The sequence below is a fragment of the Mustela lutreola genome, chromosome 4, assembly GCF_030435805.1.
Source record: "Mustela lutreola isolate mMusLut2 chromosome 4, mMusLut2.pri, whole genome shotgun sequence".
Classification (NCBI taxonomy): domain Eukaryota; kingdom Metazoa; phylum Chordata; class Mammalia; order Carnivora; family Mustelidae; genus Mustela; species Mustela lutreola.
The window spans coordinates 57771903-57794226 of record NC_081293.1 but is presented as its reverse complement, the minus strand read 5'-3'; the positions used below and the strand labels follow the sequence as shown (position 1 = coordinate 57794226).

Sequence of the window (22324 nt, the reverse complement as noted above, 5' to 3'; positions counted from 1 at the left end):
TACAAGAAAATGTTGGAATTATGAACGTATGATGCTAAAATTCATGCTAAAGTTTTAATAATGGCACATAATTATTGTAGTCAACTATAGTTCAGAAAAGAAGTTATCCCTCTAAAAAATATAAAACAGATAAAATATGTGGTAAGTGTTAACTTAGTCATTGTGTTATTCTTTCCACCTTTTTTATGCTTGCTTCAAATGCTCATATAAAGTTTGAGAAGAGTAACACTGTATTCATATGAGTATTTATGGCTCAAAGAACATTTAGTTTGGGGAGGCACTAAAGGGCAAAGAAAACAAGTGGTAGAGAGTACCTTGAAAAAGAAAAAATATGTTATTCAGAGACAGGAGCAAAAACAAAATATAAAGAACAAGAGAGATGTAACATATCTACCTTGTAAATACTGATAGCACATATATTCTAAATACATCTCTAATAAGTCCTAGGTCATCATTACTTCTGGTTGTCCTTATACTTACACTTTAAAAATGCAGTATTTCTGGAAAACTAATGGTACATCATTTTAGTAAGGAGGAAAAAACCATCATCTTTACTACATAAATGTAAATACAGCCACTTTTAGACTTAAAAACCAATTAAAATGTTCAACCTAATGACCGTTTTTCAACATCATCTATTTCCTCCCAATTACCTCTGGAAATATATCTGACTTCAGCATTTGTTCATAAACAAATTGTGTCAAATAAATTTTGTGGCACAAATACTGTAAAAGAAGAATACCGCTGCATATCCTTTTAGCAATACAGGATAGATCTAGGTTCTTGTTGCAAAATGTTACATGATAAAAATCCTTCCTACTGAATAACTAACAGGATAAAAACATCCTATTTCCTTTAGGACCTAAGAAATATATTCATCAATTCTTGAATTTGTGAAAAGAGTTCATGTAGCATACTATCTCCAGACTCACTGTTTAAGAGTACACTTAAATGATCAATTTCATATTATCATACAGTGATGGTCTACATTCACCTTGTGATTTGTCCAGTAATTGTGAAACATTTTCCTCTGTCAATTTTGTCATTATGAACAGAAATAAAAAATCTTGCATTCTCAATTTTGCATTTGTACTCAATGAAAGCTATAAAAAAAGAGGAATAAAAGCTACAAAGACAGTGACTTGAGACTCCTTTCATTTTCTTAAAAGCTAGTAAAAACTCTGCGCAATGTATGAAGAAAAAACAGTGTTAAATGTTGATGATTTATTTCATGGCACCATCCTTCTAGGAAACCCCATCACTGTTCCACTTACAATTTTAGTCTGTTTATTTTAGTCTACCTGAGAATATAATCAATTCTCATTATAGGGCAAAAGTTATGTTTGTAAACTCACCACAAATACTTATTTTCCAAATACTGAAACACTACCCCCAGGGAAAATACAGGGTTAGGCTCCTGCAAGCCTCTGATCACATTTTCATGAACTGATCAACACACAACCTGTTTAATATGTGTTTCTGCTTAAAGACATCTTATAATTAATACATATTGATTCACTAACATTAAATTCACAGCCAATAGCACTATAACTTATGCTTCAATGTATTTATCTAGTAGGGCATATCACAGCCTTCTTGGGCTTAGAACGCCAGATAGAGCTTCAGTACTACACTCAAGAGGTCATTTTAAACAGTGAAATCACCAAAAAAGTATAAAAATGTAAAATATGTGGGACTAAATATACTGCAAAAAGGATACTTGTTTATGAGAGCTGAAACCAGAAAGCAGAGCACCGTTTTGCTGAACCTCAGCTGGGAGTGTGGACAGCAGGAGACTCAATTATTACGCAGTTCAGCATATATGTGTGTCCAGGAATGACCATAAAATCCCTGTGAATATTTACTGACTGACCAAGGCTGGTTTAGTAACAGTAAACATACACACTTCACCTTAGACAACCAATCACAAAATACACAAGATGGTCTATTAGCAGTCTTTTTGCTAACCAGTGTTTAAACCTGATACAAGGATATAACCAGCAAGGGGTTCCAGGGTGGCTCAGTCCATTAAGCATCTGACTCTTGGTTTCAGCTCAAGTCATGATCTCAAGGATCTTGAGATCAAGCCCTGAGGGATGAGGTCCATGCTCAGCGGGAAGTCAGGTTGAAGATTCTCTCCCTCTGCCCCCACCCCACTTGCATGTGCAAGCTTTCTCTCTCAAATAAATGAATGTTTAAAAAAAAAAAAAAGATATAACCAATAATATGCTCTGAGAATCTTATAAACAAAAAATACTAATAGTAAAGAATGCACTGTCTTCTCAAAAAACAAAAAGGAAATGTATTGCCTCCTGGATCCCAAGGTACTACATACTACATCAACAACATTAGTAACATTCATAACTATCATCTCTTAAATGCTGCTTATTCAAAATCCTAAAACAGCTTTGAAGAAAATTTGAACACTATCATGTTACTCTGTATCCTCTTTCACCTACAGATCTCAAAATCTTGCTATAGGGTATGTGTTCTCTCAAAATGTGTATGTTTAAGTCCTAACCCTCAGTACATAAGAATGCAACCTTTCTCGGAAACAAGGTCACTGAGGATATAATTAGTTAAGATTAGGTCATATGGGAATAGGGTAGGCCTCTCTAATCCTCAAAAGAGGAATTCTGGTCATAGTCACACAGGAAGAATACCATATGAAGAAATCGTAAGACTGACAGCAAACCATCAAAAGCTAGGAGAGGGCCCTACATAATTCATTCATATATCAGGGACTAGTTGGTATGAAAGTATAATTACCAACCAAGATCCCAGGCCACAGTTAACCTTAATTCTTAATGTTGTCAACAAGTTTAATGAAGTTCTACACATATTTTTAATTTAAAAAAAAAAACTGATTCCAACAAAGGCTGAATAACTATCAGTGTTTTATACAGAGAACAAAAATCTTTGCTGATGTTGTTCAAGTTTATCAGTGTCTAAAAACAATACTGTTAGGAGCGCCTGGGTGGCTCAGATGGTTAAGTGTCTGCCTTTGGCTCAGGCTGAGGATCCTGGCATCAAACCCTGCTTCTGGCTCCCTGCTCAGCTCAGAGTCTGCTTTTCCCTCTCGCTCTGCCTCTCCCCCTGCTTGTGCTCTCTCTCTCTCTCAAATGAATAAATAAAATATTTTAAAAGAAATAAAATAAAAAACAATACTGTTATGGGTAGCAACAAGCATGGTAATTCGGTAACAACTAAAAACTGAGGTCTCAAGGAATAAACTTTATTAAATAGCTAATTTAAAAAAAACACCATTTCAACTTCTTACTAAAAGTTTAATTCTGCCAGAGCTTAAATTTCAAAATTTTGTCCTAATAATCCTCATTAGTTGCTATAAATACGGGTTTCCTTTCCCTTCTCTCCAAATTTCTCAAAACTCTTAACTAGAGCAATGGAAAGTACACTTAAAACCCACCTCTAAAAATTTAAAGTTTATGCAATACCATTAGTATGAAATTTGTATAACCTCATTCTTATTTTTAAAAATGTCACACACAGCCCCAATATATATGCAGAGAAAATACTGAAAAAATAAATACTAAATTGTCAATACTGGTTATCTACAAGTGGCTTTTTCTTCTTCCATTCTTTAATTGTTTAAAGAACCATATGTGTAGTTGATGCATTTTATGATTTGACTTTTTAAAGACGAAGACATTAATTACTTGGAATTAGGGAATGACACCGATAAATAATTTAGAGTGTTTTTTCCCCCTTTAAATAACCATAGTGCTAATTTTTATTACAGAGATAATAACCAAAAGGCTACTTCACTCAAGGCATGTACTACTCTACTCCTACAGTGAAATAACCATTCATTGACACTTTTTAAAGGAACTATAATACAATGCATATAATGATAATAAGATAAATTAATAAAACTAAACATCTAAACTAAATAAAAACAAAAATAAAAATTACATGAAAATGTTTTTTCTCTAAAATCACCACCAATAGGAATCTGGAATGGTAGAACCCACAGTCACCAAAACATCTTAACGAGCTCCCTGATAAAAGCTAAAGTTAACATAAAGTAATTTACATGCCTTATTTGACAGCTCACAATAAAATAATGTTCTTATGGAGACAGAACTAATTAAATTATAAAATCCATTTTAACAGATATTCACAAATTTGTACCCCTTTTATACATTCTATTACATACAGGTGTACAGATAGCATACATAGTTTATTATGTGCCTGGCAATGTGTTAAGCACTTTATTTACTCTCATTTAATCCTCATAATACCGTAAGACAGGTGTATCATCATCCCTACTTCACAGATAAAAGCAGTAAGATATAAACATTTCCCTATTTACTGAACTGCTATCATCCCTTTGTTAATATTTAAATATTAAATAACAAGGTCGTGTTTCAAGAATTTATTTTCAAAATATACTTAAAATTTTGTATCTAGGGTTTTTTTTGAACATTTTTTTCTTTAGAAAAGTACTTTCTGGGGGCACCTGGGTGGATCAGCCAGCTGAATGCCCAACTCTTGATTCTGGCTCAGATCATGGTTTCAGGGTCCCCCCGACAGGCTCATGCTCAGCGTAGAGAGTGCTTGAGATTCTCTCTCCCCCTTTCCCTCTGACCTTCCCTCCCCACCCTGCACTAACTAACTAAATAACTAAAAAAATAAATAAATAAAATCTTTAAAAAATTAAAAGTCCTGACACCGGGGTGGCTCAGGCAGTTAAGCATTTGCCTTCAGCTCAGGTCTGGATCTCAGGGTCCTGGGATCGAGTCTCACATCGAGCTCCCTGCTCAGTGGAGAGTTGGCTTCTCCCTCTATGCTCTCCACCCCTACCTCAAATAAATAAATGAACAGGATCTTTATGGGAGCACCTGGGTGGCTCAGTGGGTTAAAGGGTCCTGGGATCGAGCCTCGCCTTGGGCTCTCTGCTCAGCAGGGAGCCTGCTTCTCTGCCTGCCTCTCTGCCTACCTGTGATCTCTGTCTGTCAAATAAATAAATAAAATCTTTAAAAAAAAAAATTAAAAGTCCTTTCTGGATGTCTGGCAACCACTGAAATTAACTGCTTTGAGGAGAAAAGAAGTTCATATATAAAGACCCCAATATAAATATAGTATCAATCAAATAGCTGCTTTGCTTTCAAGACCAGCAAGAATGAACCCTCAGAATATACTATCAGAGTTTTTTACTATTTTTTTAGATTCTTGTATATCTGACATCCATTCATCAAAGGGCCAATCACATTAACTATATTTTCTTGTTTTCTGTATTCCTGAGGCTGACATTTGGGGAGCAGGAGGCTTAGAGACCTCAAAAGAAATGGTCCTCCCCAAGGCTAGCTAATTCCTAAAGATAACAACTGGCCCACAAGCATGCCTTTTATATGCATACCAACCAGTCCCTATCTCCTTATCTAACTCTCACACACGAAGCCAATATTTCCTTTACCCTAAATCACCCCAGGGCCAGGTAGCGGGAAACTAAAAACCAACCCTACAGCCCAAACCTGGAGGAATTCACCAAACTGGGAGGAATCCCAATGAAGACCATGATCTAAGATCTCCCCTGAGCTCTTGTCTTCTGCCTCTTAACTACCCTAGTGTTTTCCCCTATGGCTGTGCAGCATGTGACTCCCCTTCTCTTGGATCTGAATATAATAAACTTCTTCCAACTTCATTCTTGTTTCCTCTTATGCCCACACTGACTTTAACCATATTATACCCAACATGTACATTCTTAAAATTTAAAATTTTACAATTTTGGTTATAACATCACTGATGGCCCTCAAGTTCATTAAGAGTCTATAATTTTCGGGGTGCTTGGGTGGCTCAGGTGGTTAAGCCTTCAGCTCAGATCATGATCCCAGGGTCCTGAGATCAAGCCCTGCATCAGGCTCCCTGCTCGGTGGAGAGCCTGCTTCTCTCTTTCCCTCTGCCGCTCCCCTGCTTGTGCTTTCTCTGTCAAATATATAAATAAAATCCTAAAAAAAAAAAAAAAAATCTATAGTTTTCTTCTCTTCCTATGGTACATCCAATAAAATACACTGATCATGTGTTTATTCAACAAACTCCTGGGTCCCTTCTGTATGTACCAGTGTTGTCAATATAGTAATGAAGATATATAAAGGCTTCTATCCTTCAGGAATTGACATCGTAGAGAAGATCTTTACCCAAATAATTCCATACAATAGGAAGACAGAAATGCAACTTATTAATTTACTGAATGCTAGGTAACTGTGCTTGATACCACACAAAATATTTGACTTGAGTCCTTATAAGAGTGATCATAAAGATGTAGGATAGTTCTTCAGCTGGGCAATATTCAAGAGACAGAAATAGAATATGCCATAGAAATAATCATCCAGAATTACAAAGATGAACTAGAGCAGGGACATCAGTAGGAAAGCTGTTGCCACAGTCTGCATAGACAGTAACAGTCTAACTAGAATGAAAACAAAAGAATTTTAGCTTGAGAAAAGAGGAATCTAAGGGCCTGAGAGTTTAAAATAACTAGCTCAACATCAAATATTTAGCCAGTTACCAAAAAAATGAAAAGACGGGAGAGTTATTTAAAAAACAATCAGTAAGATTTGACAACTCAGTCAATGTCGGTGTTATGGGTTAGGAAGCAGACCCTAAGGTGAATCTCAGGTTTGAACCTAAGTGAGTTCAAGAAACATTAATAAACAAGGAAGAGTTGTTTTGTAGTTTGTTTTGGAGAGACAGACATAGTTAACTTACAGTATAACCATTTCCATTTAAAATGTTCCTTTTTCTCCACATTTTTATGAGTTTTGTAATTTCATAAATATGTATATTTGTCTTTCCTGATTTTCTCCTTCCTATAGTCAGTCACCATATAAACTATGGATACCCTATTTAGGCACAATGGTGTTGTAACTATAAATGCAAAGTAAGAATAGAAAGGTGTAACCAAATGCATTTACTTTAAACAGCTTATCATTCTAGGAGGAGCAGAATTTAAAAGTGTGAATATGCAGAATTTATTCAAGTGTCTATGTTCCTCAAAATGTAAGTACACAAACTACACTTTCTGTTATACACTGAACGTTTGCATCTCCCCAAACTTCATATACTGAAAGCCTAACCCACAATGCCATGGTATTAGGAGGTAGGGATTTTGGTAGGTCATTAGGCATGAAGGTGGTACCCTCATGAATGAGATTAGCACCCTTTCCCAGAGAGCTCACTCATGCCATGTGAAGATACAGGGAGAGAGTGGCCCTCTATGAACCAAGAAGCAGGGCTTTACCAGACACCTGATCTGCTAGCACCCTGATCTTGGACTCCCCAGCCTGAAGAACCATGAGACATGTACATCTGCTATTTAAGCCACCCAGACCATACTAATTTACAGCAGTCTGAATGAACTAAGATAGCTTCTAATTATTCATCACTGAATAAACTTTTGAAAATAATGATAAATCTAACTTCTAACATTTATGTGCGTCTTACAGGAAATAAAAAAGGATCTTTACTTCTTTTATTTTTCTGTATCCATTATATCTCTAAAGTCTGATGGTAAAGGAATCCAATTCATTTTCTATCTTGTTCCCATACAGCATTTCTTCTAAACATCACAAACATAATTTTTTAAAAACCTCTGGCATACTTTTGAAAATTTATCATAGTATGAGCTCCAACAAGGTAACAGAAGACAGAAGTATTTTCATGCTCAATGCAATATTTGGGGCACAGAAGGAAGACATGTTTGTGGAATAAATGCCTTAAGTTCAGTTGTAAAATAAAAGATGTGCATTGTCTATCTAAAGGCAAAAACAGAAATAGCATATAGCCCACTTTTAGTGTAAGGCAGACTTAAAATTAAATTTCCACTCTAATATTAATGGCATTTTTTTTTTTTAAGATTTTATATATTTGAGAGAGAAAAAGCGAGAGAGATAGCATGAGAAGGTGGAGCGTCAGAGGGAGAAGCAGACTCCCCACTGAGTGGTGAGCCTGATGTGGGACTGGATCCTGGGATTCCAGGATCATGACCAGAGCTAAAGACAGTCATTAACAAACTGAGCCACCCAGGCATAATGGCAGTTTTCTTTTAAGAAACACTGAGAACACTCACCACATGCCAGGCACTATTCTTTTCACTGTGTTATCTTACTTAATCGTTACAACCATTCTAAGAATGTGGCATGATTATCCTAACAGAAATAAATAGTTAGGCACAAACAGGCTAAACAATGTGCCCAAGAAAACGCAGCTAAGAAGTCAGTCTGTATCTAAGCACTCTAATTCCAGAGCCTATTTAAAAATAATGATAGCATATTTACATTATTAAAATTAAAAAAAGGTATGCAGTGAAAATCTAGGTCTACCAATCATCATCCTCTTTCAACTTAGTTCTCATCCCTTATCTTACCTCTATACCAAGGTAAGCACTATTATTAGATATATGTATTCCTCCAAGGTGTTTTAAATGCATGTATAGGCAAATAAAAATATTTTTTTCATATTTTATTTAAGACATTGTTTTCTATAAAATGTTATATACCTCGCTCTTTTTAATGATATATCTTAGAGATCTTCACATATTAGTACACAAAGAACTCCTTTATTCTTTTCTCAGTCATAGCATTACATCACACTGACTGAAGAAATGACAATTTCACCAGTTCCCAACAGACAATCACAAGGTTGATTCTATTGTTTTGCAATTATAAACAATGTTGCAGTTTAATATGTCAATGAGCCATCCTGTACAAGTACAAATGGAGCCATCAGAGCAAGAGCCATATTCTTGTGCTTCTTGAAGAAAGGGCATGTGCATTTTAATCCTAACATATGTTTGCAAAATACCATTCTAGTGTTTATCAATTTACACTAACAATCTATGAACACTTCTTCACTGACAGCCTCACCACAGAGGATATTGCAGTCCCCTCCCCTTATTCCCAGGGGACATATCCTGAGGCCCAGTGGGTTCCGTTTTAAAACCATGGACAGTAATCAATACTGTATATACTGCTTTCTCTATACATACATAATATTTAATTTATAAATTAGGCACAGTAAGAGACTAACAATAATAAAATAGAACAATTATAACATAATGTCATAAAAGTTATAGGGTCTCATACTCTCTCAAAACATCTTATTGTAATGTACTCACCCTTCTGTGAGGATGTAGGATGATAAAATGCCTACCAATGAAATGAAGTGAGGTGAATGATGTAGGCACTGTAACGTAACATTAGATGACTGCTGACCTCCTGACAATATCAGGAGGGCCATCTGCTCCTGGACCTGCAGATGACCATTAGTAATAAAACCTCAAAAACTAAAACCTTGGTTTGGGGCTGAAGGAGCTATTCTATTATCAAAGTTAAAGATTTTTGCTAACCTGTTAGGTAAAAAAAAAAAAAAAAAAGGTACCTCAGTGTAGTCTTCTCTTAATATGAATGAAGCTGAAGAGTGTTCATTTAAGAGTCATTTATATTTCCCTTTTTGTGAACTGCCTGTTCATATCCTGTGACCATGTTGCTATTGGACTATTTTCTTTACTTCTTTTCTTTAAAGATTTTATTTATTTGACAGAGAGAGAGAGAGAGAGATCACAAGTAGGCAGAGCAGCTGGCAGAGAGAGAGGGGGAAGCAGACTCTGTGCTGAGCAGAGAGCCCAATATAGGGCTTGATTCCAGGACCCTGAGGCCATGACCTGAGTCAAAGACAGCGGCTTAACCCACTGAGCCACCCAGACACCCCTAGACTATTTTCTTTTCATCTTGTCAATCTCTAAGAGTGCTTTCTATACAAGAAATCAGCATTTTGATTGAATCAAATATTTTCCCATTTGTCTTTTAACTTTACAGTGGTTTCTACCTAACCAACTTTTTTCATGTAATTTGCTTTGATATGCCTCTTCACAACTGTCAGAAAGGCTTTCCTGACTCCAAGTTAATGAACAAGTTTGTCCATGTTTTCTTTGAGCAGATTTATGATTAGTCTTTACATTTAAGTATTTGATTCATCTGGAATTTATCCAAATATATGCATGGCATGAGGGAATAATCCAAATTTTCTTTGTTCCCTAGATGATGCTCCTACTTTTATCCAAGATCATTTATTAACAGCCCCACTGAATTCTTCTCCACTAATTTGAGGTGATTTAGGTCTACGTCCGGGCTTTACATTCTGTTTAATACATCTATTTGTGAGGCAGTTTTAACTATTAAGACTAAAATATTTTATATATTGGGGCACTTGGGTGCCTTAGTCAGTTAAGTGCCTATCTTTTTGGCTCAAGTCATGATCCTAGAGTCCCAGGATCAAGCCCTGCATTGGGCTCTCTGCTCAGTGGGGAGTCTGGTTCTCCCTCTGCCCTTTACCATACTCGTGCTCTCTCTTACTCATCTCTCTCAAATAAATAAATGAAATAAAGTATGTTACATATGTTACATATTTCGAACTAGGGCCTTCAAAAACAAACAAACAAACAAAAAAAACCATGTTGGTATTTTTATTAGGATCACCTTAATATGACAAATAAATTTTAGAGAAAATGTCGACAGATTTACTTAGATTAGCATACCTACTTAACAATCATGGTTCCCATTTGTCTAACATTTCTGTGTCCCTCAGAAATGCTTTCAAGTCTTCTTCATACAGGTCTTGCACACTTCTTAGGTTACTCCAGGGTCATTTTATCTTTCTCTTGCTATGATAAATGGTGTCTTTTCTTTCGGTGGTAACATCTAGTTGGTTCTTGTTTTCATTACATTTAAATTTTGATTTGGGGCAAATTTTTAGCCTCTTAAAGTTTTATTTCCCTCACTAGCAAGATTGAGCTAATATGTACTTTGCAGGGTGATTTTGTGATTCTGGGATAATGTACGAAGGATTTAGCTCAGTGCCTGGCACATAATGATGGTTGCCATTATTATTTTTAAATATCAGCATTCCTTTATCTAAATAATATATTCCAAAAATATTTGTTAAATTTCTCTCTAGTTAATGAGGTTTGTTATCTTTCCTCTCCCTTTACACTGTCATACTAACTTCTAATGTGTTCCCTCCTTTCCTCTATATTTCCAGTAGCAAAGGCTTACTCAACTCCCCAACTCAGTGTAGAAACAGACCTATGTTCACTAAACTATGTTGGTGTTGGTAACACCAACCTGTCCGGCTTTTAACTAACTGCTCTCCAGAAGATAAGTTTAGGTCTATTATGTCTGTTTCTGTTAGAATGCCTAGCTATAAAATCTATAGGTAGGCAATACCTGGATCAAAAATAAGAAAGTATACATGCGCTAATTAATTAATAAATACTTGGGACCAACTATGGGAAGCAATCTAAGCTCTACTTTCATCATGCCATACTTTAAAAAAATCACAAGCTTCTTCAAAACAGGTAAAGCAGCTAAACTTTCATGCAATTATTTTCAGATGTTCCTAATTCTGCTCCTCTTATAGCCTTATGCTGTTCCTTCCCCATTCTCTTATCCCTTTCACAGACGCAACAGCATATCTGAGGACACATTTCCTAGCAGCTCTTGCCTACATGCCAGTGCATATACAATATATATTAACAATTATTTCAGCTCTCCTTGGAATCAAAAATAACTTGTAGCGATCCTGTGATTTAAAAAAAAAAAAAAACTTGTTTCCAGTAAAACCTGGAAGGACACAAGTCACGCATAATTAATTAGCAAGTCTGTGTCAGTTAAGCAAAAATAAGCAATGAACCTCTCAATAAAATTCAAATGAGTGAGCTATCAGATGGTACCTGGCAAATAAATATTTCAATCTTACAAAGGCGTTACATCAGGTGATTTAAATAGTCCCCACAAAACACAAAATTAAGTACTGTTGACAGACTGTTAATTACTCAAGTAAATGGGCTGGAATCAGGGAGAAATTTAGAGTTGAGATGCTAGCCTACTTTGTACTGAAGAGAAGAAAAAAAAAACTGGAAATAAAACCTCTCATGCCTTCAGCGCTGATCTTTCTCCAACTTACAGTACTGAATTTGTTGATCACTGAATACTGTTACCAAGTTTAAAACAAAATTCACCTCATTGTATTTTTTCTCTAACATTCCTTCTCTTCTTGGAATCCACATTTATATTTATTACTAATTCAACCTTGGATCACACCTGGCTCCCCCTTTATCTTACTATTACCAAAGTAAGTGGTTACCAAGCCTGTCAGTTCTTTCTGCCTCCCTAATCTCTCCTTGATATAACTGCTCCCTTGTATTAAAGGGCCATCATTAACAGCCTGATTTCTTTACCTCTAAATTCTCTCCCCCTCCTTTATAAAACCTGTTCATTCTCATTAGAAACTATCAGTGGATATCCACCAAATTAAACTCAAGCTCTCTAATTTGATTAATTCTATAATCTGAGCTCAATTTTACCTTTCTAACCTTCTTGCTCACATTCTCAGACATTTTAGTTAACTGGACTACTCATCCCTTAATAGGCCTCCAATTTGCGAACTGTCATTTGAGCTGCTTTATCTATAAAGTACTGCTCTTCATTCTTTCCTCCTTGAAATACTATGTATCCTTCTAGTTCCTATACTATCTTCTCTATAGACAACCCACTCCATTCCAAATGGATATAATATTCTTCTATACACAATAATCTGTTTACGTATCTTATAACACTTAGCACATTTTATATGCATTTCTATTTATTTCTGCACTTGTTTCATCTTCCTTTCTGGTACTTTAAATGATATTCATCACATTATACTCAAAAGCCTGCCAAATGAATACATTTTTAAAATTTTCATTTACAAATATCTTCTTAGCTTTATCAACTTTGCAGGGTGAGGCACAACTATGCTTAATTTTGCTTAAATAAATTCAGTTAGTTTCTTCTAGATTTGTTAAAATTAAAGATACTCTTTTTCCTAAAGAAATTAATAGAGAAGCAAATAAAGACTGAACTGAAATAAACACATGGTAACATAATTTATAGCAAAAATCTAGAAATAAATTCCAAAAAACAGGAGAATGTAAATTCTAAAATGTTAAAATGAAGTGCTAAACTATCATTAACAATATCCCTAAACAATCAGGAAATATTTATTTAATTATTACTGAAACAAAAAATTGAGATATAAAAATATACTCTCAGTCTGTGATCACAAACATGTATGAGTACAGAAAAAGTGTTAAATAACAATAGCATTTCTCCATATATGATGGTATTATGGTTGATTTTTTTCTTGTCTGTATTTTTCAAATTCTCTACCAAGAACATGATAATACTTTTACAATTAGAAAAAACTATGAACAACTAAAAATGTGTTATTTCAGAATAGCAGGACACCTAGCAAAAGAAAGAAAATGAAACTAAATTTGGATATTAATAAAAAAATAATTAGGATATTTTAAAATAATGTCAAAAACACATAAAAGGACTCTAGAACATTTTCTATAAGGCCAACGAAAGCTCAACTAAACTTCTGCCATCCCAGAACTGAAGAAAAAAGCATAATTCCATGCAAATATTATAGTTTGAAGACTGTGCCACCAATATTTAAGAAAATTCCCTTATTAATAGTAATTCCAAAAACACATTTATACACAGCACAGGTTTTTCCTGCATGTAAAGTAACTATCAGAATTCACTAAGATAATAATATATCTTTATAACTACTGTCTTCTTAATTCCATCAGCATGAAAAAGATCCATAGAAGCTGAATGGGGATAAATCATGGGCCCTTTAATATGGTGTCTTCATTAATGCTTCCCACTAACTTCATTAGTGCTTCTTCACCAACACAATCCTAGCACAAAAAGCCCTTGCAACAATACATGAATACATGTCCTCTATTAGGTTTTCTTTAATATGTATGTACCTGTACCTGATAAATACCCAAGTACCCGATATGCTTTCTAGAATCCTAGGAAAACTAAGTATCTATGAAGTTGAGACTTACTTCTTCAAAGCAATTTTAAAAGTACATGGGGTCTGTAAGAAATGAGCTTTAATAATACTACACATTTGGATAACATATTGGGAACACAGAACCCCAAGAACACTTACTAAGGAGATGATGGAAACCAGACCACCTAAGCTTTCACCTGCAACAAGGATTCCCTGTAACTCCCCAAACGGGGAAACTGAAATATACCATACTCCTATCCTTTCAAGGAAAGGGGTTCATTAGGAAGCAGATCAAAAAAAACAAAAAACAAAAAAAACCCCACCAATATACCAAACACAAACCAAAAAATCATTGGTTCTAAATCTCCTAAAGAAGCCTCTATTTGTCAAACTGCTCAGGTTAGACATCTACTTCTTTCATTGTCTTCTTTGTGGATTAAAGGTTTTATAAAGCATTAATCAAACCAATGCATCCTACAAAGAGCTACATGGCACTTAATACAACTAATCCAAGTTCCAATGCTGACACCAAATCAATCGCATCTGGTAGTTACTATGGATCTTGGATAGCAGCACAGCAAAGCATTAGACAACAAAGGGAAGTAGAATATGATATATAACAGAAGAAAGAGAAAAGACTGGGTGTTACCATAGTTGTTTAAGTATTCCTCATACCACACAAGGTTACAATGAAGTACACCAAAGTGGTAACACAAGCAAGCATCTTGGTAAAATAATGATTTATTTCAACAGGCCATCACATAAAATGGCAAAGAAACAAATTAGTATTTGATCTGCCTCAAACAGAAGATATTACTCTAAATAATTCTAAACATACGAACAATTTAGTGAATACGGTAGGAGACTGGTAGACTTATATTTTCAGATTCAATTTATAGATGTTCACCAGTCACCTGCTGTTTTGACAAGTTACTTACCAACTTGTGCTGCCATTTCTCCGTAAATTTATCCCCTAAGATGAGGATAATTCTTGCAAATTGTGTCACAAGCATTTTGAAAGGAACCATGAGTTATTGTGTAATGCTCTTGAAATTCCTCAGATGTAGGGTCCTACACAAAGTAAAGTATTATTATACATCTCTCTAACAGTAGTCATCTGTTTGCATTATGATTTTTTTTCCCTACCCTCGACACTGTGATTCTTGGGCACTAACCTTCCTCAAAGTAAAGTGTCCAAAGCAAGTCTCCACTCCTGACCCAAGTAATTACTTTTTTCAAGTCTTCGTATCATCCACATCTTTCTCATCCTTAGAAAGTATTATGAAAACTAGGGGGTTATAAAACATAATAAGCTTCTTTGGTATTATATGCTTTGGTTCAGTAAGAAAACATGTGGGATAATTTGGTAATTTTAATCTATATGAACAATTTTATTTCACGTATTTATACATTTATTTTCCTATATTATTTTTTAATTTCAACTATATTTTAAGTTCATTTATAGATTTGTGTTTTATGAACAGAGAGAGCAAGTCAGAAAATAATGTAGCAAAAAGGCAAGCAAGTAATTACTGCTATGTGACCAAAGTGCTTTCATTAGATTGACCCAACAGTAGAAATCACGACTTTGGGATACAGGAAAAAAAAAAAAAAAATCAATGCTCATGATTTTTACAACTTCTGTAGAAGAGTTGAGCATAAGCTATAACTAATTTTATCATACATTTAAAACGTTTTTTGCTGCTGACTTTGCTAATCAAGTTAGTCTTCAGTTCAGGAATGAAATACATATATTTGAATTTTTAGATTATGTTGGCATATTACATCTTGAAAATAGAACTCTCAACCTTCTTATACAGTTCCTAAAATGATTTCCTTCTGAATTTATACATCAAAAGAGATAAGAAAATACATCCTCCTTGTATAACAGTTATAAAAGAGTAAAATTTTAAGAGTTTTTTTTAACCCTTGGAAGTACATTAAAATACTGATGGAAACTAATTTCCTTCTAGGTGAATAAATATTCTATTCTCTACTAAATATGGCATGGGAAAACCTTCATGGGATAAAGGTAAAGCCACAGGATATACAGTGCTCCCTTAACATTTGCTAGCCTACTAATTGTTAGTGTTTTAATCTTACTTTACTTCAGTTTTCCTCATTTATAAAATGGGGACTATAACACCTGCTCTAGCTACCGCACAGAACTTGTGAGGATTAAATGAGATAATCTAACTGAAAGAACTCTGTAAACCAAAAAGACCATCAAAACAATCATTTTTAAGAGGACTATATCACATTATTTTACAAATTTATGGTCATAAAATATTTAGTAGTATTTCTAACATGAAATAAGTGGAAGTAGATGTGCAAAACATTAGGACCATGGTTATCAAGTAATATCTATGACTGAATATATAGTGAATAAATGATCTTGTTTAAAAAAAAAAAAGTACACCACCTACACCACCTATACATTATCTTAAAATTCAGAAGTGAATTTGGAAGAAAATACAAAAATAAAACTATTTAGATGGACTGGTCTAGCATATTAAAGATCAAATATATTTACCTTTAGCTACGAATTAAGAAAACTAAGAGTCACTAGCTAAAAATGTTTTGAAAAACTCTTATGAAGGAAAAATACATACATGGAAGTGAAACAGATGTTCACTCCTCTAGAAATAATCAGAAAGAGCTAGAAGTGATATCAAGGGGCATACATATACACGAGAACGGAGATGAACATGGACACAATCTGTACTCTTGGCATATAATAAAGGGTATCAGTGAATCTTTCCCATGTGGTTCCTAAAATTTTCAGAATGGAAACCTCTCCCAATAGGCCATAGGCTGAATCTATTTACTACACGGTAAGCCTGAGTCCTCCAGTACATTATGATAACTCTGAAGAATAGCTTATCCTTAATGAATGAAGCCACCTGTTTCTCTTCTACTCCTCATTATAGAATATTTAGTATGCTTATAAAGCCATTATCTACAAGGAAATAATTCCTAGCTCCCTCCTTTCTGTATGCTGTCAGTTTAAAACCTGATAAAATGAATTATGTTTATTACAGTCTTAGAAATTCAATTCAATTCATTCATTCATTCAATGAACAGAAAACGTTAAAACCAATTAAATAAGAACTCCTTACCTTCTAATTCAGTCCTCAAACTCACAAATTAAAAAAACAGTTGAGGAAGGAATACATTTAAATCATTGAAGAATTCTTCCCAAAGGAAATAATTTTAGCTAAAAACATTAAAAGTATCCACTCAAAAACCTTAAATCAAAACTGAGTTTAAAAGAAAAGTCCCTATCAGAGCAACTACCTCCTTTCGAACTTTTACTTTCTCCTACCTCTCAGATAGACTTCAATGTGTCATTGAACCTGGACTTCCAGTAGAAAGCTTTTCTCAAGATCAGGCTCTTCTCCTTTAAAACTAAACTATTTCAGCTCCAGATTTATTTTCTGGCTATTTATGTGATGAAGGGTTGAGTTAAAATTAAGACTTCGTTTTCTCCCAGAAATCTTTAATTTACTCCACAATGACACCTCCCATCATTTAAATTTCCCAGTGTCAAAGGATGGATCATGTCATGTCAACCTTCAATCCTCTCTAGGTATTTTCATTTATGTATGCCTCAACTCCCAACCCAGGCTCCAAATTTTTCAAAGACAAAGTTCATGCCTTTTTCATTTTTCTAGTCTGTAAGTTTATCCTGAACAATAAGGCAATCCTGAAGAAGTATTGTAAATTAGGTAAACCCACCCTTCCAACTTTGTATTACCGAATAATGCTTCCAAGATGAATCAATACAGTGATATAAATGTCACAATGCAATCATCACAATGTCAACATGACCACAAAAAAACCTCTCATGGCTAGTTAAGTTTCTCAGAATCTTACCCGCTAAATTAAAAGCTGTTAAACACACATACTATTAATGCACAATTTCTTCCTTGTCCTGGACACAAAACAGATACTTGGTAAGATGTAAAAGATTTAAACTTTAGTAAATTTCAGAAACTATACTGGCAATTTATACACGCTGGCTTCGTACTTTTTATTTGTCCTGTAGCCTCTCAGAAACTGCTAAAGCAAAACACAGATCTGTTCAATTATTGCTGTGGTGCATGTTAAGTATTTAAAAAAAAAAAAAGCCGCAAAACCATGAAAATTTCAACATAAGGTAGCATTCAAAAAGCTAAGCGATAAAGGTAAAGGATATATCTGCCTCTGAAGCAGTGACAGTAAATACATATCAATAAATTACGATTCGTGTCTACACATGACAACCTCAATCACTGAGATTATGAAATTCCGGTTAAGATTCCATAAAATATTCTTAGTGAGGTAGAGTACAAGACAGCTGCCCCTTTACCTTGAGTTCTGCAATAATTAAACCTATTGTATTAAGGATTGCTACCATTCATCCAAAACACTTAAATTACAAATTAAAGCAGAAGGAAAAAGATTAAGACCCTAACAACAAAGAAAGGATGAAAACTACACAGTTTTTACAAGTTAGAAAGGTGAGGTTTGGCATGGTGGTGAGATGATATGAAAGATGAATAACATGCTTTAATATCTTACTATTTTATATCTCCATTATTCTCTCAAAAGTAGATTAACAACCTAAACCACTTAAATAATAAAGTGGTAAAGAAAAATAATCCCATAGAAAATATTTAAGTGCCATTATTGTTAGTTAAAAGAAGAAACTATAAATCAGTACAGCTATGGTCTTATCTGAATTTACCATCTTAAGAATTAACTTTTAATATTCATAATTGAGAGTAAAAGTCACATAACAATATTTCTAAGTGTCATAATATTTTAAAGTCTATATATAGGAAAAGAGAACATGACACGTGAAAAAATTCCTCAAAATTCTCATTACACTAAAATTTACATTTGGCTTATACCGCTACTACAAAATCAGTACATAATCACAGTCACAAAACTTTTAATAGCTAGTGCTGCTACCTGAAAGTTGGAAATTAGGGGAACAAAAGATACTTCAAACTAAACCAAATAAAATGTATTTCATACACCATAGGGAGAACAACAGAAAAATTAGAATAAATTTTAGGCAAGCTTCCATCTTATTTACTTTTCTTTCTGATGTATGGAAAACAATACAATAAGTTATGCATTTAAAATCTGCCAAAGTAGCTGACTAGTACTTATTACATAGGACCTACATTCTATATGCTCTATACCTATATACTCTGTCCAAGAGAAAAGGTATCCACATGGCATGCTGGTTTTCTCTATTGCTTTACATCACCCATAATTATATTCTGAAACCAAAGCTTCATACAATAAGGGTTTATAACAACAGTAGTTTAAAATAATAAAACCACAAGATAATGAAGTATTTAGAAACATGCAAATGTAAAGGATGTATTTAACTCCTAGTTGCTTTTAAAGCTTGATAAAAAAAAAATATGAGTTTAGGAATAGAGAAAATTACTTGACATTTCAAACTTACATGATATATTAGAAAGAGCAGACAAAAAAATTTTCAACTTACCTGGTTTCTTTCTGGATTTTTCATGACCTAGCTGTCCTAGATCATTACATCCACATGTGTACACTGTTCCATCATCCAGAACAAATACAGTATGTCTGAGTCCACATCCCACATCTCGGACCTTTTTATTTATAAAAAAGTCACTTTTTCGGGGCTCTAGCACAATTTCTTCATCAATTCCACCCAAACCTAGCTGTCCAAAAGATGCATTTCCCCAGCACAACATGTTTGTAATTCTTTTGGTCTTCCAGTTTCAATAAAAAAACTTCCTTCTGAAACACTGGAAAGTTGGAGGTATACCTATGTCTGAGGAGATACAAAAAGGTTAATATGACTTCAAAGGAAACATGATGTATAATTGTTCTTTCAAGTGCTATGCTACAATAATTACTACAGAGTAAACATGAAATCTATTTTATAATATGCCACATAACTATCACCCAGTTTCAAAAACCAAGCAGTGGAATTTTTAAAAATATACAGAAACATTTACAGAAAATGTCACTCTGTAATTCTCTGGAAAATTTACAACATATTGACCAGTTTTGACTTTTTGCTATCTTGTGACTAATGGAAATAGTAAGTACTTTGATGAAATTAATTTTTGCTTCACTTTAAATCATTTTATTGAGCAAGAAATAAAACATCCACTAACCCCAAAATCAAGTATACACATAATGAAAAATTTTGCCAACTACACAAACATAAAACCTTGCAATCTTCAAGTCACAACATAATTAAACCTTTTAATACCTACCTCTGTATCAGCAAACTGAAGTTCTTATTCGTAAGAGAAATAAAACTAATAATGGAAACTTTAAATTTCCCACAATTTAAATGATCTTCCAATTATTCACACTAATAGGCCGTAAAGAAAAGTATAGTTCTCGCCAAATCTTAAGACACTCGTCTAATGTATTTTTTTATAAAATACATTTTTATTTATAAAAAATTATTTATTTTTATAAATATTTTTATTTATAAAAATGTATTTTATATATCAAAACAGTAACACTCCGACCTCACCACTTATTTAATTTTAAAACTAAGTCAATGTACATAATTACATACTCACAAAACAAAATATGGAGTTTCAGCATCAAGACGTTCCCCCAAATTCAACATTTTCTATTACGAATGGCTACCGTGACAGAAAAATAGTTCCCCTGGGCAATCTATATCTCTCTATACCTCTATAACAAGTATTTGAAAATGGGAAAAAACTGCAAACAACCCTAGCGCTGCCGATTTTTCAAGAACAGGAATGGGGGATGGGACATTGATAGTCTGGTGGCGAAATCTGTAGAACTTTCCAGTACATTATTTCTTCCCTTGTAAAGACACTTATCAAAGAGTCCTCTTTTTGTAAACCCACACAGACTTTTAAACACATCACGTTACTAAATAACAATTACAGGAAGTCAGCCTTATTCCCGTTGCAGTCACCCACATTCCTTACACAGAACCTGCGAAGTTTCAAAATCCAACTTTCCTACGTTCGGGCTAGCAATTACCAAAGCTGTCCATTCCATGACCTATCCATTCAGAGAAGTTTGATTTTATTCTTTGGGACAGTGGAACTCGATGGTTCCCGAGAGTTCTACATTGTCTAGCCGTAATTTTTTTTTTTTTTTTAAGAATAGAGGACTGAAAAATACCCCTGATTTCAGCGCATAAGGTTTAACCATCGTTTATCATCCTTTTCTTTAAAAAAGTCAGAGGTATGAGAAAGGCGTCCTCTCACCAGCAACAGGTAGGGGAATGAGAAGCACTTTATTCCCATCATCCCCAGAACGTGCACTCAGATCAGCCCAGGGGAACCAGGGGAGTGAAATCGTCTGCACACACCCAACCCCGCGGGCCGATCACTCAACTACGGCAGCCGCCCGCTCGCAGCAGCCGAAGAGGCCAGGCGACAAGAGTCCTCACTTCGGCGCGCCTCAGTCCCAGGGAGGCCCTTCCCCAAGGACGTGCGACATTTCAGCCCCCCGGCCAGAGAGCAGCGACAAAGTCCTCGTCCCCAGCCCCCCACCCCGAGGAAGCGCTGAGAAAGCACCCAGCGCCAGGCCGGCCTGAATCCGCCCAGCCCGGCCTGCCCCCTCCCTAACGCCGTCACACGCACCCGAACCCACCGGGGCAACGACTCACCCAGCCCCTCAAGGCAGGAGAAGCCCAGGGCGACGGGGGGCGGCGCCTCCCCAGAGAACGAGGCAGCGCGGCAGCTGAGGCAGGTCTCCAGCTCCTGGACCCTCCTTCTTCAGCCAGTGGCGGCGAACACCAGGGCTCCTCCGGCGTCGGTGCCGCTGCTCCGCTGCTCCGCAGCTCCCTTCCCCGGCTCCTGTGAAACTTTACCGGGTACCCAGAGAAGAACAGCAGCCACCGCTGTCCAGTCTAGAGACAGCCGTCAGCGACCCGGATGGAGCGGGCGGGGAAGGACTGGAGGCAAGCGGGGCGGAGAACGCGAGGGGTGGGGAGAGTTGGGGAAGAGACTGGGGAGGAGAAGGGAGAAGGGGGAAGGTAGCTACGCGGGGAGGGGGAGGGGCAGGCCGGAAGTGAACCACAGAGCACGCGCGCGAGCCCGCCCACTTCCCGGCCCGCGCGCCTGCGCCGGAATCCTCCCAGGGCACCTCGACTGGCGCGCGTGCGCAGTGTCGGCTTTGCGTTGCTTTGAGAGGAAAACGTCAAATGCAGAAGTTTGCGAAAGCCAAGTAGAGGTGTTCGGCGTGTCTTGCAACAAAGTTTCGGCGCGCTGATTGGCATTTTAGTGAAAAAGACTCCTTCGTTTTCTGGTTTGGTTGTCTTTCTGCTCATAGGTTTCAGTCTCTCTTATTTCCTTCTGCCTTTTTCCGAGGAGAATTTGAAGTGGCAGATAAACATTAAAATACGAATATAAAGACGGGTGAAGTCTTTTATTTTACCCTTAGCCTCAACTGGAGCTAAACTGAGGGTGTA

At 35.6% G+C, this 22324-nt stretch overlaps 1 protein-coding gene across 5 annotated transcripts in view; it reads right to left on the bottom strand.

Annotated features, from left to right (window-relative positions):
- The window catches only part of HERC4 (HECT and RLD domain containing E3 ubiquitin protein ligase 4), a 121510-nt gene extending 99582 nt beyond the window's left edge, over positions 1-21928 (bottom strand). The window contains exons 1-2 of one of the 5 annotated variants that reach the window (XR_009352602.1): positions 21521-21928; positions 19373-19678 (exon numbers count right to left, since the gene is read on the bottom strand). Coding sequence is in view for 4 of the 5 variants with exons in the window: in XM_059170114.1 (XP_059026097.1) it covers positions 19373-19598 (226 nt within the window). In the remaining variant the exon portion in view is untranslated. Of the gene's footprint in view, positions 1-14804; positions 14938-15041; positions 15059-19372; positions 19679-21520 lie in introns of those variants that run through there. The other 4 variants (XM_059170114.1, XM_059170115.1, XM_059170116.1 and 1 more) reach the window with 4 other exon arrangements.
- Positions 21929-22324: the final 396 nt, after the last annotated feature.